Raw genomic sequence first — 16390 nt, 5'->3', positions numbered from 1 at the left:
TGCAGTGTCACAAGATTTATTTCCATCCAGTGTTGCATTAATCTTTCACCAAGATCTTGTATTGATGATGGGAGAGTCTGACCACTGTGCAAAGCCTTCTCCAGCACATCTCAAAGATTCTCAATGGGGTTAAGGTCTGGACTCTGTGGTGGCCAATCCATGTGTGAAAAAGATGTCTCATGCTCCCTGAACCACTCTTTCACAATGTGAGCCCCATGAATCCTGGCATTGTCATCTTGGAATATGCCCGTTCCATTTGGGAAGACAAAATCCATTGATGGAATAACCTGGTCATTCAGTATATTCAGGTAGTCAGCTGACCTCATTCTTTGGGCCACAATGTTGCTGAACCTAGACCTGACCAACTGCAGCAACCCCAGATCATAGCACTGCCCCCACAGGCTTGTACAGTAGGCACTAGGCATGATGGGTGCATCACTTCACCTGCCTCTCTTCTTACCCTGATGCGCCCATCACTCTGGAACAGGGTAAATCTGGACTCATCAGACCACATGACCCTCTTCCATTCCTCCAGAGTCCAATCTTTATGCTCCCTAGCAAACTGAAGCCTTTTTTTCTGGTTAGCCTTACTGATTAGAGCTTTTCTTACGGCTACACAGCTGTTCAATCCCAACCCCTTGAGTTCCCTTCGCATTGTGCGTGTGGAAATGCTTTTGCGTTCACAATTAAACATACTCCTGAGTTCTGCTGTTGTTTTTCTTCGATTTGATTTGACCAAACGTTTAAGTAATCGCCGATCACGATCATTCAGGATTTTTTTCCGACCACATTTCTTCCTGGAAGACGATGGTTCACCACCATCCTTCCAGTTTTTAATGATGCGTTGGACAGTTCTTAACCCAATTCTAGTAGTTTCTGCAATCTCCTTAGATGTTTTCTCTGCTTGATGCATGCCAATGATTTGACCCTTCTTAAACAGACTAACGTCTTTTCCACGACCACAGGATGTGTCTTTTGCCATGGTTGTTTAAGAAATGAGGAGTTACTCATTGCATCAGCTGGGGTTAAATAACTTGTTGCCAGCTGAAAGATAATCGCCTATGCAGTACTTATCCAATAGGAGGCTTGTACCTATTTGCTTAGTTAAATCCAGGTGGCGACTTTTTTTTGGCCAGGCAGTGTATTATACATTTTTGAGACGAGAACTCCGCAGTTTGCAAAATAATGTCCATTGGGAAAGCAAAGACTGATGTTACGAACAAAGTCACGAATCTGGAGATATTGGAACAGGGAGGAGCTGTAAACTAAATTTAGAGGAATAAACATCAAAGGTAGTGAAAATAAAGGTCACTAAATTTACTTGAAGCTGCTTTCTTGGGACAAAACAGGATCTGATATGGATGGCAGGAAAACCTGGTTGTCACACATGGGACTGCAGACAGAGAAGTTTGTCATATTAAAGTGTCTAAATTGTGACCATATTTTTAGGGTTTAGTTCACCATCATTTTGACTGTGAAAAGAATCTTCATTTTATTTTTACCCTTCCATTTTTAGATAACACTGAGATATTCTGTTGCGTTTCATTTCTTTGGTCTTATTAACATTCAGTTAATCCAGATCCCGTCACACATCAAGCGGATGAACATTTAACTTTTACTCTGCAGGGATAAAAACAGACTAATGTGAAATGAAACCGACTCACCTGCTGGTCTGAACGACCTGAATTCCCTCTGATTAGATTCACTATTTTAGTGATGATTTTCCTGCTTCCTTTCACCATTACAGTCCACAGAGTAACTTCTCCTCCTTCAGCTCCATGTTGTCTCTTCAGCAGCAAATGATCCTGGATGATGGATCCCGGATCGCGCAGCGCTGCGTCTGAATAGATCGACAGTTTTCTCTTGTTTGTTCTGGATGGATTTTTGCTCAACGCGCCACGTAAGCCAAAGTTTTTCCTGATTTCCTGTCAGTAACGCTGCGCGCTGTCATGTCAGAGGTCAGATTTAGAAGCAATTTATTGATTGATTGATTGATTTTGCTTGCCTCTGCTATGTACTCTGTGCATAAAGCTGAAAATATCTGTGCGGCTGCCAAAGTTAGGGGTGGAAATCGTAACTTTCAAAATTATGGACGGCCTCCAGATTTTGGTGTTTAAAAAAAACAATCAAATACAGAAAATATTTGGTTAAGGAAACTCAGAGAAGCTCCAACAGCAGGAATGTGACGTCGCTCATATCAGTGGAATAACAAAACATGTCCGGATTGAAATAATTTTTATTAATCTGATGTTTTCAAAGAGACTGAAATCTGGGTTTTTGTGAAAGAGCGTGGGAAGTGAATCACTGAAATAAACCAACTTTTGTATTATTTTTTCTTAAATGATCTTCAGACAGGAGACATAAGTGGATGATAAACGTTTTTATTATTCTTTATAAAATCTGTTTGGTAACAGCTGTTACAGAGTATAAAGAGGAGCAAAATGAATTCATATCAAAAATATCAGATTTGTGTTTAGTTTCAAACAGGATATTTGGTTTCCATCGACCCGGTGGGACATTCAGAGGTAAAGAAGGATGAAAACATGACGGATAATAAAACTGACTTCATATCGCCAGAGGTTGTGAGATGTTTATGAAATAAATTAGCTTTAAAGTTGTTTTCTATATAAATAATTTATCTTTCACAGAAAAGCTTTCAGCCCAGAAATCTGTTCGTTTCAGCAGAATAAATAAATCCATATTTACATGTTTAATAAAGAGCAGGCACTTCTTCAGCCACCTTCCTCCTGACTGCTGCCACGGCAACAGAGTCCTGAGTTTCACCTCAAGGTGGCGCTAATGAGGGCTGTGGGGGCTTCTTACCACACACACACACACACACACACACACACAAGTCCATCCGGCTCTGGGTTCAGCCTCTGTTTTTGGTCTTTTCAGGGACGGTTGCTATGGAGACGGTATCCATGCACTTCTCTGCAACAAGCCCAACAAGTCCTGCGTTATCGTCTGGATATGCAGTGAGATGCAAACTGTAACCAGGGCAACGCAGGAAACTAAGCATGGCAGAGGTCAGTGTGTGCATGCTACCAGTACTCTGGACCAGTTTGAACTGGTTCCACAGCAGATCCACCAGCAGTGAACAGAGAGAGGCTCACCTGACCTGGAGCTGGAGGAAATATTCACTCCACTTTCCTGTCGCATTAAACGCTGCAGATCAAACTAACGGTCAAACAAGCCGAGAAATCTCTCCAATCCCCAGAGTCCAGAACCGCCTGGCAGCAGGAAGTAGGCCGAAACTCCAGTAACACCAACTTCATGTCTGCGTCTGGAACTACAGTCAGACACGGTGGTGGCAGTATGATGGCCTGGGCTGCTTTGCTCCTTCAGGGTCTGGAAATCGGCAGAACTTCTGGAGGAGACGATCCGGAACAGAAACGTCTCCAGATGGTCTGAAATGCCGCTAAATGGTTAAGTTAGCGTTAGCATTAGCGCTAGCGCTGACTTGGTCTTCCCCCTCTGTCAGACCTGGCCACGCCCCCAGCCTCTCCACCTTGGTGGGATTTTTCAGACTGGTAGATGTTCCTTTTAATAAAACGAGATTTTGCTTTAAAATCTAATTTTCATATTTTTTCAGCCAATGAATGACCAATATTCATCAAATATTAATATTTATAACTGCATCAACGTGTTTGACCCTTAACCCTAACGCAGCCTGAAAACGGAGGACAAAACAGAAACAGGTGCTAATACTTTGCCTTTCCGGGCCTTAACGGGTCAGAACTTCATGTTTATGGATAAATATCAGGATCTGGACTCAGTGGAGACCTTAAGAACCAAATGGATCAGAACCAAAGCAGAACGGTTCTAAATGGTCCAGATGGAACCTGGAGATTATTCAAGTGGATGGTGTTGCTGCCGGTTCTACCTCAGGACGCCTCCCACCCCCTAAGGCATTGTGGGTAAAGCAGGACCTGACTGCCTCAGCTCTGGAGGTCCTTCTGGTCGAAGACGATGCGGGTCGACAGGTAGATGGCGACAGCGCCGAAGAGGGCGGAGCTAGCGATGTAGGCGGTGACGGATCCGGCCAGCTGGACGACGACGCCCATGAAGAGCGTGGGGATGACCTGCGACAGGAGGAAGGTGCTGTCCAAGATGGCGAAGTCCAGCCCCACGCCACGCCGCTCGCCGCCAGCCTCGCCCTGCTGGAGGGGAAAGTATTCAGATCCGTCCTGCCTGTGGAGAGGCGGTTTGTGGTTCTGGACCCCCCCCTCCTCCTCTGCGGGGGTCAGGTAGACGGCGTCCCGCCCCGCCGCCACACCGTTGCTGCTGTGCGAGGTTCTGGGTTTCCCCGGAGACAAGTAGACCTGCAACGAGACGCAGCGACAGAACGGTTAGCACCACTGTCTGGTCAGCACTGGGGGGCGCCAACACCTTCCCCTCAGCACTGGGGGGCGCCAACACTTACCTCCTTCTCCTTGTGGTAGTGGCAGGTCAGCGTGTACGGGACGGTCTGCAGCGTGGCGTAGGCGAAGCCGGTGAGCGCGGTCATGGCGGTCACCACGACGACACTGCCGGACAGGCAGATGCCCAGGGCGGACAGCGTGAAGCTCACCATGCTGCCCAGGTAGACGCGGCGTGGACCGAAACGCCGCAGCAGACGGCTCATCGCCAGAGAAAACATGGTGGACGTGGCGCACTGCAGGAACAGGCCCAGGCTGCCCATGCGGATGCCTGAAACAGAGAGGACTGGGTCAGAACCGGACCTGGGTCAGAGCCAGGTCAGAACCCAACCTACAAGGTGGCCTGCCAGGTTTTTGTGTTAAAAATGTTAGCAGGTCTCTAGCTATTGTTGACACTAAAACATCCAGCAGAGGCTGAAAAAAGGCAAAATACAAATAAATATTAATATTTTTGCACTTCAGCTAGATTGTAATTAAAGGGGCAGCATCCCATATGTTCCAAGCACACAGAATCACTTTATAGATCCAGTAACTATGTTACCTTCAGTTGTTATTAAAATGCTGTACATATCAAATATAACTTAAAATAATTTTGATTTTCTAACCCAACGGCTTCAAATTGGGCCTGTGTTTCTTTAAGAAGCTCCTACTCTTCCTGAAACTCCGCCTTCAGGAAGTCATTCCAACATGGCCATCACAACATTTTAATAGTCCCAGCACTATTATTCATATAAACTTTATTACTTTGGGATTATTTAAAGAGTAGGAACACAGAGAAGGGAAGGATCAGGAGACATGATCTGGACCTGATCAACTGATGCTAACTGATGGATGCTATGCTAGCTAACAGAGCAGGCTTATAGCTGCTGAGCCATTAGCCAATCAGAGAATGAGGAGAGAGAGTCTGACCTTCATCGTACCGCTGCCGTGCCACGCTCCCCGGCGCCGCGCTGGGGACGCCGCCGTAAAGCCCCTCCCCCACAAAGTCTGTGTAGAACAGCATGAAGGACATGACGGCCATCCAGCCGCAGAGCTGCGCCGCACACAACTGCCTGATGACGCGCGGCACGCGGCAGTAGCTCCAGAAGATGGTGGGGATGGTGGTGCGGCAGGTGCGCAGCAGGCAAAGCAGAGGCCCCGCCCCCAGCAGCCGCAGCTTGCACCTGAGCTGGGAGAAGCAGGAGCGAGGGAGTCCGCAGCGCCCCGCCTCCCTGGCGCCGCCACTGGGCTCCGGCCGCGGGCCGGACCGGGCCGGCCCCGAACGGGACGGCTCCTCAGACACCTTCATGGTGACGATGACGCTGGTGACGAAGATGAGGATGAGGAGGGAGAAGAGGCACTCGGCCTGGCCGCCCAGGTAGGCGGCCAGCGGGCTGTGGCTCCAGTCCACGGCGGGCAGCAGGTAGCCCACGCAGCCGCCCACGCTGACCATGAAGGAGAACATGGCGAAGGCCCGGCCGCAGTCTTCCTCGTCCCGGTACAGGTCCGACAGCAGCGCCTCCAGCGGCGTGAAGCACACCTGGCCGCAGAAGTCCAGCAGGCCCACGCCCAGGATGAGGAAGCCCACCTGGAGAAAGGCAGCAGCAGTCAGAGGACGGTTTCCCAGCATGCTCCAGGGCCGACGGGATCCCGCCCACCTGCAGGGTCCGCTCCGCCCAGGGCAGACGGGCCGCCAGCAGGTCGGCGTTGGGGATGATGAAGAGCGCCAGCAGGACGCCCAGCGACAGCAGCCAGATGAAGGGCCGGCGGCGGCCGTAGCTGCTGTTGCACTGGTCGCTGGCCGAGCCGATCAGAGGGATGAAGAGCAGCCCCAGAACCGGGCCGATACCTGCCGACACACCGGGGAAACCACAAGCATCACAGGGATGGACTCCCTGCTAAAATCATCAGGTTTCTGAGCAGAACTGTTCCCAACATGATCCAGTGTCTGTTAGTCAGAATGTAAATGACCTGCAGGGAAGAATAAAGGTGATGCATTTTAACACCAGCACAGAACCACCTGTCCGCACAAAGAGACAGCCCAACTCATAACTGAGCAGTGATAGAAATGAGGAAACTCAAAGTGAAACTGACGGCTCGACCTACTTTCTGAATTATGTAGTTGATTATTATCTGAGCACTTGGGGCGCTTGGCAATAGCTGGTGAACCTTTGACATGGCAGATGTAAGGCAGGGCGACCTGACGGAGCAGAAAGCTGTGTTTCACAGTAAACGTCCATCATTCAGGACCAGAGAACATCAAAATGATGCATATCATTCAAAAACATAATATTCCATAATGCCCCTGCCTTTTCTCAGCCTCCATCTGCTCAACACGAGCTCTTCAGAACGCCAGCATGTAGGAACCAGCTCACTGAGATGTTCTGCTCTCCCTGCAGAACATCTGCAAGCAGAGGATCCATTCAGGCCAGCCGCCGTTCCTCCGTTCCTCCGTTCTGCCGTCATGTCGGCTGCTGCTACAGAAGGACACCAGCCTGACGCTAGCTGCTTCTTCTCCATGTGTGCCTGAATCTGAATCTGGCTAGTTAGAAACCACCATACAAGCGTTATAATCAGCAATCAGCTAGTAAGCCTGTTCTGGGATCGCCTGGTATCCCGCCATCGTCCACTAGGGGGAAAGAAAAGAAAAGAACAGTAAATCCTACTGGCTATCCTACTGCTCAGTATTAGGGCCATAGTAGATGAAAAACAAAAAATAATCCAGTGAATTTATTCCAAAAACCACAGAAATATTCAGATTAATCTCAGAAATGTTCTAGAAAAAACTCTGGAGGTTTGGATTGAGGTTGGAGATGTGAGAGCAGCACAGAGGGAAGTGATGAGTTCGTTTGAAGAAGCTGGAGGAAGAGCTGGACAGCAACAGGACGATAACAGTAGTCAGGGTTTCCCCTGGTGCAATACAAGGCTGGCGGCCCGCCATGATTTAGCCCCTATTTATGTTTTTAGTAAAATAATAATAATAACTATAATAAAAAAAAATTAAAAACACAATTTGTTTTTCTGTTTTTAAAATCTGTATTGCAAACGTCTCTATTGCTGTGAGTGTTTCAGTGGCGGACCGGATTAATTCCTAAAAGATATGTGTATAGAACATAGTTTTATAGTTTATGCATTTAAAGCAGGACCATTCACTCCGCTGGCGCCTCCCGCGCTGCTGCTGCTTCATCTCTAAAGTTTACCTCAGCGCGGATCGCGCTCCTCCTTTCACTCTAACTGGACTCAGGCTGACCTGTATGGATATTTACCCCCTGTGAGGAATTATGATTCTTTCCAGAGTTTTTGATCAAGTTAGGAGTGTAAACCCACCGTGTTAGCTCTGGTTGTGCAGCTCTACGTGAACCTTAGGAATAACTTGTAGTGGCTTTCAGAGGAGCGTTGAGCGAGAGGTGAGAATGATTTATAATTGTAGACAAAGAAATTTGCACGGCTTTTCCATCTCAACTCGCTGCCCAGCGTGTGGCGCTGTCTGCCCTGTAAAGTTCATGTGTGTGTCCCGGTTGGTTAGCGGTTAACTAACCGGCGCTAACCTCATCATGCAGGTTCAGCCGGTGAGGAGTTTTCGCCTCGTAGTCACGCTTCACGCTGGTTTTATATTATTTTATTATTATTTTTCCGGTTACACGATGCATCAAATCATACCAAATGTTTTGTCCACTTAGTCAGACAGAGTTAATGCGTCCAGCCGCGCGGAGATCTGAGAAACTCGTCCCATAAACTGGAGCAACCAAAACAGTTTCTGTGTCTCTTGTTAAAAACTCAACAGACAGAAATGTTAGAGCTGCTAAAGCCACATTAGCATTAAATTAAATCTCAGTTTGTTGCTCATCTCTGCTCAGTGCAGCAGATTGAACTCATCCTGCAGGGCCGGTCCAAGGCTGCATGAGGCCTGGGGCAGAATCTGACCTAGGGGCCCCTCTTGCTGCTAAAACCATCAGCACCTCTAACAGCTTCTGGGTTGGATTTAATCTGGGAGAGAGAGAGTAGATTAACTGGCCAACCTGAAAACAATCAGTTATAATTACAGTTTACTAATTTGTATTTGTGAACAAACAGCTTAAAGTCAAAGATTAAACTCACAGCATCAGATTGTTGCTATGGTAACACAGCAGTTTAACTATGAATATTGTTCTTTGAACTTTTATAAAGTAAACTTGCCAGCTCCTTAAAATCTTACATTTAAATGTTAAACAATTTAAAATATTTTTATTTATGTATACTGAAACCATTAAATCAAATTCAGCAGCATTGATAATCAAATGTTACATTTATTTATCTGCGGTCTGTGTAAAAAGTCTCATCCTGTAAAAACTACAGGAAGTCTTCATCTGCATTGGCTCCATTCCTGAACTGCTGTCAGGGGCCACACAAAATCATTCCAAAGCCCACAAATGGCCCCTGAGCCGCACTTTGGACACCACCTACATAGACTCTATGATGCTGATGGTTTCTATTGAAGTTTGGGTCCCACAGTGAGAAAGTAAACAACAAAAGCAAGCGATGAAGAGTCTGTTAGGCCTCACTGTGGCCAGACTACCTGGAGCTTGTCACCAAAATAAAGAACTTTTAAAAAATCACAGGCTTTGAGTTCAGTGGAGGACAAAACAGAACTTCAACCACCAATAAATGTCCCGACTTTTAAGTTTCCTCGTCCAAAAAGAAAGCGTCTGAACACAGAGACTGTTTATTGTAAATAAAATCGCTTTCACATCCAAGTATCAGCCGATTGCCGATCAGCCAACGGTGAGGATCGGAGCGGATCGATCGCTGCAGCTCTGATGGACCTTCTGCATCTTCCTGCTACTCTGAGCGCAGCAAACAAGTCCTGAGTGAAGCCCCGCCCACCACCCTAATATGGGCAAATACCGTCACCTCAAACTGCGTTACCATGACAGCGATCAGCAGCTAACAGATTCAGCATCAGGACCGAGACGCTCAGATTTACTTTATCATCATGTTTCTGAAGCAACAGCTGCTGAATAAAAACGGCAGAATCAGGTTTTTTGTCCCTTCTCTAGACAAACAAATAATGATTAAAAAGAAGTTTTTAAAACTGAATCTCAGTCCTTTTTGACCAATCAGAGCCCAACAAACAGACTGATTGGTTCATCAGGAAAACACTGGCATTAAATGTGAACATAAAACTTCTGTTTGTAAACAGTTTGTGTTATTATGATGTTGATCTCTAAAGTAGAAATGCTCCTGATGGAGCTAAATGATATCATTTCTGCTCATCAATAACTTATTATTAATAAATTCAGAGACTTTGGTTTTAGATTCCTAATTTTTACATAAAGGTGTTGCTTTAGTCTAAATGTTTAAGCAGATTTATTCATGCTGATAAATCTTGTTGGTGTTTTTATTGCGGCTGTGTAACGGAAAGGTCAGAGGTCGATCTGAGAGTCTCACCCAGCACCATGGTCATGTAGCGCTCCTCCACCCCCGCCTCCAGCAGCAGCGGGGGGACGTAGGTGATCCCAGCCGCCACGCAGATCTCCAGGCCGCAGGTCAGCGAGTTCAGCAGCAGGAGGCGGCCCTGGGACCGCCATCCAGACATCGCCTTACCACCCCCTACTGGGGACTGGGCGAAGGGAGGCGCTAAGGCGGGGTGAGGTCCGGGGGGTAGGAGGGACAGCAGCATAGACAGGAAGTTGTCCCAGACCGTCTGGAGGACTCATCTTCTTCTCCGCATCGTGGATCTGAGGAGCAGAAAAAGGAAATCAGAGAGGCTCAGATATCAAGATCAGATCTCTGGTTCTGGACGGCTGGACCAGAACCTGTCAGTCAGATCGATTGTTTTATTTCGCCCGATAGAATATTCCATAACTTCACTGCACAGCATTCTGGGAGATGTAGGCAGAGAAAAGGCTTTAGCCGCTCAACCTCTCTCAGCGAGCTAAGCTAGCTGGGCAGCATCAACTAACTCACTCACTCTCTCTGGTTGCCTAGCAACCAACTCACTCTCTAGTTGCCTAGCAACAACACATTGAGTAACTTGCGCAGCAGCAGTTTAATGTTTCGTCACCGCGCCACAAAACTGTATAAAAATAAAAAATTACGGTGTGGAGAGAAAACTGGATAAAACAGAAAAAAACAGGCTCTAGTTTAACAGAACTTCAGATATAAAAAAAACAACTACCGTATTTTTTGGACTATAAGCCGCTACTTTTTTCCCACGCTTTGAACCATGCGGCTTATATTATGTACGTTTCCAGTTTTAAAAAAAACTTTGTGGATGCAGCTTATAGTGAGCTGCGCTCTATAGTACGGAAAATACGGTAGTCAATAATTATCAATATTGACTGATAAGAAACCCTTATATCTTGACAGTTAATCATCTGTTCTGGTTCTGAGATCCACTACAGAGAACCAGGCAGAACATCCCACATGTTAGCACAGTACCGGGTCACAGCAGCTTCTACAGCCTCCTCTAATAATTAGTATGGATTTTATTTAGAATAAAGAAATATCAAACATGGACCTTAAAATATTAGGGGTGAATAAATATCAGTCTAAGTTCAGCAACAAAAATATTTACGTATAGTTTTGTTAGGTTGCAATCTGTTAAGTGTTTTTCTATCCATTCGTCTTTCCAGAGTTCCTCTGATCATTCGTGAAGCTCGTTTAGAAATCTGGACTGTGGACGCCAACATTAGCATCAGCTGCTACGTGTTTAGTATTTACATGCTATTTTATGCGAGCGTAGCTTTGGATAGGCCAAGTCCTTTTAGCAGTCTTATCCACAATCAGTTCAGGAGCAGAAATGAAGCGAGAGGAGCCGCTCCATGGCTGCTGTTAGAGGATGATTTATGGGCGGACCGCAGGGTTTCTCAAACTGTGGTTCCCGGACCACTGGTTCCCGGACTGGTGGTCCTCAGCCTGAGATACAAAGATTCCAGCTTGGGACTTTGGTATGACCTCTGATGAACCCTGATGGACTCGGTCATGTGGCTGAACTTTGACCTTGTCTTCACTGGACTCTCTGTATCTCCATCATTCACTGAGGAGAAGGTTGCTTCAAAGCCAGCAGACTGTGGAGCGTCTCCTGCCTCTTACCCCACAGCGTTACCCCCCTGCCCTCCTCCCAACATGTGGTTGCCTCCATCCTGGTTTGACGCTTTTTCCACTTCTTTCATAAAAATCTGCAGATATATTTTAATATAGAAACCTGCAGTTTTGGCTCTGCAATAGTTCACATAAATATCTGACTACCTGTTCAATTCAACTATTGCATTGAGATCTTATTACATCGCATTTTTTGGGGCTCTGTGACCTTTGACCTGACAGTTTTGGCCCATGTGACAAAAGCATCAGGACAGCTCTGTGTTCAACGGAGGCTGATAGGCTGCAGTGTTTTGCATATCTGCAGCTTTTTACTGCCTATTGTTACCATGAGCGCAGCGCTGTGGACCGCCCGACCGCTCTGGTAGCCATGGTTACGCCCCCGTCAGGCCCAGCATGTCCGTAAGAAGCTGCATGCAGAGAGCCAGTGGAGGCTGGAGGTCAGGAACCAGGGAGGAGAAGCCACCAGGAGGCGCTGCAGCAGACCGACCTGCCTGACCACCAGGACCCACAGGAACATGCTAATGTCCTGCAGACAGCGCCCCCTGTCTGCAGACAGGTTGTCCTGCTGTCCAGCTCCATCAATGAGTTCAAAATATTTCCTTCAACCAAAATTGATCTGAATTAATTGCTTTCATTTCTCTGGTTTCCGTTTGTTTTGGTCCTTTCTGATTACGTTCCAGTACTGTCTCCATGGCAACGTCAGGACATCCTGCATTGTTACAAAATGGAGGCCGACAGACAGCGAACGTATTTTATTTTTTGTTTTACTGATTCTGAGTTGCAGTAAATCTGGATTCTTGTGATTTTTTCTCCTGTTAAACACAGAGATTCTGTTGGTCCATCAGGTCCAGACCCGAGTTCTGATCCAGGACCAACACCGCTGTTACACCGCCACTCAGGACTGAAGAGTCCATCGGCGTTCCTGATGTTTTCCCTTCCTTCATCGGGACTGAAGCGCGGTCCGCTGTGCCTCTGAATCCTCGGCTGCTTAGACGTGGAAACGCAGAAACTATAAAATACTTCATCTGATTATTATGTCATCCAAGTCTCCATATTTGTTTTTACTTCATTTTATGGGACGCAAGAAATAGTTTATGGTAAGAAATGAAGGAAAATTAGACATTTCTCTAAATAAAGGTCAATGTGTAACAACATGATCTTATTAATTTAATGGAGGCAATAAAGTCCAAAACTTGGAAGTAAAATCTCTAAAGTTAAGGAGAGAAACCAGCAGCTCAGTTTAATAGATACTAATGAGGATTTTATTCTTTGTGTCCTTAAAACGACAGGGCACCAAGGCTGGGACCCGGGGGGCCACGGCCCCTCACGTCTGGGGAAAACTAAATTAATATAAATGAATATCCATCACCAGCAGAATAACAGAAACATGTAATCTGGAGGAATCCGTCCTTCCTGGTTTTAATCAAGTGGCCCAAACATTCAGTTTCCTGGGTGGAAACATTTACTGGAACATTCAGAACCTCATAAAATCTGTTTCATTATTTCCCAAATTCCACTTTTTCCACCTTAACCATATTAATTAAGCCAGAAAGTGTTTAATTACGAAATGAATCAGGAGCCAAATGTCCACATTTCCTATTAACGGCGCTGTGGATCAGCAGAAACGCTGAACTGGTTTGCTGGGTGTTTAAAAGGATTTCCCCTGAATTGTTTGAAACATTATGTTCAAAGCTGGAATCTCATTTTTCACATTTTAGAAAAGAAAATCAAACTTTTAAAATGTTAAGCGTTCAACTCATCACTAAATATTTGTCACATTAAAATCCCTGCACACAGTAACGGCTTGTGCTTCTTCTTGTTTAATTTTCTGACCCAGACGTCATCTAAAGCATGCAGAGCAGGACTGAGGACTGGAATTGAGAAGCTCTGTGTTAGACTGATGATGTCATGAGGAACTGGTTTGATTCCAGCTGTCTCCTGCCACATGTCCATGTGCCCCTGAGCAAGGCACCTAACCCCCAACCAGGCCTAAACTACTCAGCCAGACCGCAGCAAATGGACCAAATGAACAGCAATAATGAGCTAAAAACCCAATGGCAGAAGCTACTATTGAACAAATATGAGACAAATCTGAACTTAATGATTTTTAGGGTCGAAAAATGAGATGATTAAATGCACATTTTTAATAATCAACCCTGAAAAGAAAGAGGTTATGAACAAAACAAATTCAAGACAGTAAGTGAAACTGAAGTCCTGTTGAGATGTGAAGAATGAATATTTTTAATATTTAGTTTCATTCCTTCAGCTACCCTGTTGAAAAGAAATCATTTTAAATCTCCAGGTTGTCACAGAGCTGCAAAATGTCCCCAGAATGGACCCAACCGCCCCACTGACCTACACCTAAACTGACCCAACCGCCCCACTGACCTACACCTAAACTGACCCAACCGCCCCACTGACCTACACCTAAACTGACCCAACCCTCCATTATTCTATCAAGAATTGATTCAGCTGCAGTTTTTGTATTTAACCACTCAAGCTAATTTCATACAATATTAAAAATAAGTAACAAAAATGAATATAAATAATTCAGTTTCATTTTCTAAACCAGACAAATCTGAATTTACTGCCGAAAACGCAGCAGCAGCACTTAGTTTATGCTGGGTCATGCAGTGTAATTATAGTAAATAAAAACTTAAATAAGCCTGTTTGACAGTGTAGGATGGATTTGGTGACTATTTTGTCAATAAACTGATTACCAACTGGCTAGAGAAATGAGCTTAATAGGAGATTTTTCCATAATGTGAACTGGGTGAAGCTAAAACTGCCACTAGAGTTCTCCCCGCTGCCGTCATTATCACAGAGGGAAGGGTTAGGGTTAGGCCGCCGCCACGCAGCCTGCAGAGCTCTGCTGCCAGACCCAGGAGAGGCGACAGCACCAGATGACCCGGCACTGCAGACAGGCCGGGGATCGGCTGCAAGAGGGCTCCCTGTGCCTGCCAGGCAGCTATTGGGTTATACTGGAGTAATAATGGCTTAATAATGGTTTAATAGTAATATAATGATGTAGTAATAGAGTAATAATGGTTTAAAAATGTGTAATAATGATGTAATAATAGAGTAATAATGGTTTAATAATGTGTAATAATGATGTAATAATGGTTTAATAATGTGTAATAATGATGTAATAATGGAGTAATAATGGTTTAATAATGTGTAATAATGATGTAATAATAGAGTAATAATAGTTTAATAATGTGTAATAATATGCAGGATTCTCCCCTCATGAAGTTTGGCTGCTGAAGGCCTGGAGGTTTGGGGGTCAATCTCTGCTCTGTTTTCAGCAGATGATGATCTGAAAACAGCAGATTTCAGCAGAGATGTGAAACTGCTGAATCTGTTGCTGTTGCAGATAGAAATGTGCAGATAAATAAAATAAAACTACTGAGAATGCTATATTTTGCTGTTCTAGTTAATAACAGAGCTGTTATTAACTGTTATTAACAGATTACTGTTAAAGTGTAAGTCTGACAAAAACTCACCTGAAGATCAATTAATTCTTGAAATTCGATCTTATAATGTGTAGCTCATGCTTTCATCTTTTACATCCTAAAAAGCTGCTGGTATAAGCACTTCTTAATATTAATAACAAATCATTTATAATGTTTTATCTGAAAAAGAATTGAAAAGAAACTTTCTGGCTGACTTTCTTAATGAAATAACTTAGAAAAAACACTCATTAAAGAAGGTTAAATATCTAAAACATCTTGACATTAAAAAAACTACTTGTAATGTTTGTGTTAATTTCACATAAAAAAACAATTAAAAACCTGTCATTGCTGATATCTGAGCAGCTTCTGTCAGCAGAATGAATCGGTGACTTTGACTCATCAGCTTCCTCTGGACGTTTGAGCTTAATATCTATTCAATATACCAAATTAGATTTAAATTGGATTTACTGATGTCTTTTTGGCCCAACAAAGGCGTTATTGTGAGTTAATTAAATGATATTCATTCTAATTACCAATCAAAGATCGTTTTTAGGGATTTTGGGGATGGCTCACACGGACTAAACGTCTCACTGACCTCCTTCAGACCTGCTCTCGGTATCGATTCAAAGCTTCACACTTGCTTTTTTTTGGTGAAATACTCTAACAATCATAAATGTTCTGCCGGTCCGGTTCAGTACCAACAGGATGGTGGGTCTGTTCATCGAAACAGCAGCACTTTCAGTCCTAGAGGAGTTTGTAACTTTCCACGGGGGTCTCCTCTCCACGACCTCCCAGATCTCCATGTGTCAAACAGCGGGCTACGGCGACCCGCCACACAGACAAGAACCTTTCCCCTGGTCCGGTTCGGATCACTTTCTGCCATCATGGCACTCAGAGGCGTCAGCGAGCACGGAGCCCGGTGTTCGGCGCCGCCGAGCGGACAAACTTTCAGAAAGCACCACGCTGCGGCTGGAAGCGGGCTAACCGCTCACCTTTTAGCCGCAGGCTCCACCGCGATCCCTCACGTCTACTGCGGGTCTCAGTCGAACCGGGTTTAAAGGAGAAGAAGGAAGGACGGCACCGAGCGACCATATATGGGTTAAATGATGAATCTGTAGCCTGCGGTTTGAAGGCGGCGGATGGTTGGAAAAAGACTCAATGAACAAGTTTCAACACTAACGGTTAAGTTAGAAAGTACCGAACACCGAACAGCCCGGGGTTTAAATGAGACCGGTACCTTCACAGATGGGATTCGGAACCGTGGTGATGGACTTTCCTGAGCCGAACCTTCTCCGTGGATTCTGCGGGGCTCCTGGAAATCCACGCCGCGACTCGCTCGCTCCAGACGGCTGTTGCTCAACTTCCAGCGAGCCAAGTACCCAGCTGTGACAACAGCCGCCAAGCTACTGCTGCTGTGGAAAGCGATATCCGGCGTGGATTTTCAAAATAAGGCCA

At 45.4% G+C, this 16390-nt stretch overlaps 1 protein-coding gene across 1 annotated transcript; it reads right to left on the bottom strand.

Annotated features, from left to right (window-relative positions):
* Positions 1–2365: 2365 nt before the first annotated feature.
* On the bottom strand, positions 2366–16367 carry LOC114152316 (solute carrier family 45 member 3). The gene is made up of 6 exons (XM_028030165.1): positions 16173–16367; positions 9828–10117; positions 6059–6249; positions 5331–5988; positions 4427–4692; positions 2366–4325 (listed from the first exon to the last, which is right to left on the bottom strand). The coding sequence occupies exons 2-6, from the start codon at positions 10057–10059 to the stop codon at positions 3942–3944; spliced, it is 1731 nt and encodes a 576-aa protein (XP_027885966.1). The 5' UTR covers positions 10060–10117; positions 16173–16367; the 3' UTR covers positions 2366–3941.
* Positions 16368–16390: the final 23 nt, after the last annotated feature.

Source organism: Xiphophorus couchianus, chromosome 2 (genome assembly GCF_001444195.1).
Source record: "Xiphophorus couchianus chromosome 2, X_couchianus-1.0, whole genome shotgun sequence".
In the NCBI taxonomy this organism is placed as follows: Eukaryota; Metazoa; Chordata; class Actinopteri; order Cyprinodontiformes; family Poeciliidae; genus Xiphophorus; species Xiphophorus couchianus.
This window is presented reverse-complemented; position numbering and strand designations above follow the sequence as displayed.

Coding starts and splice junctions, on each gene's coding strand:
- LOC114152316 (XM_028030165.1), bottom strand. CDS start 10,059: ATGCTGCTGTCCCTCCTACCCCCCGGACCTCACCCCGCCTTAGCGCCT. Junction 4,693..5,330: donor ACGGCAGCGGTACGATGAAG/GTCAGACTCTCT, acceptor TCTCTGTTTCAG/GCATCCGCATGGGCAGCCTG. Junction 4,326..4,426: donor ACTACCACAAGGAGAAGGAG/GTAAGTGTTGGC, acceptor GTCTCGTTGCAG/GTCTACTTGTCTCCGGGGAA.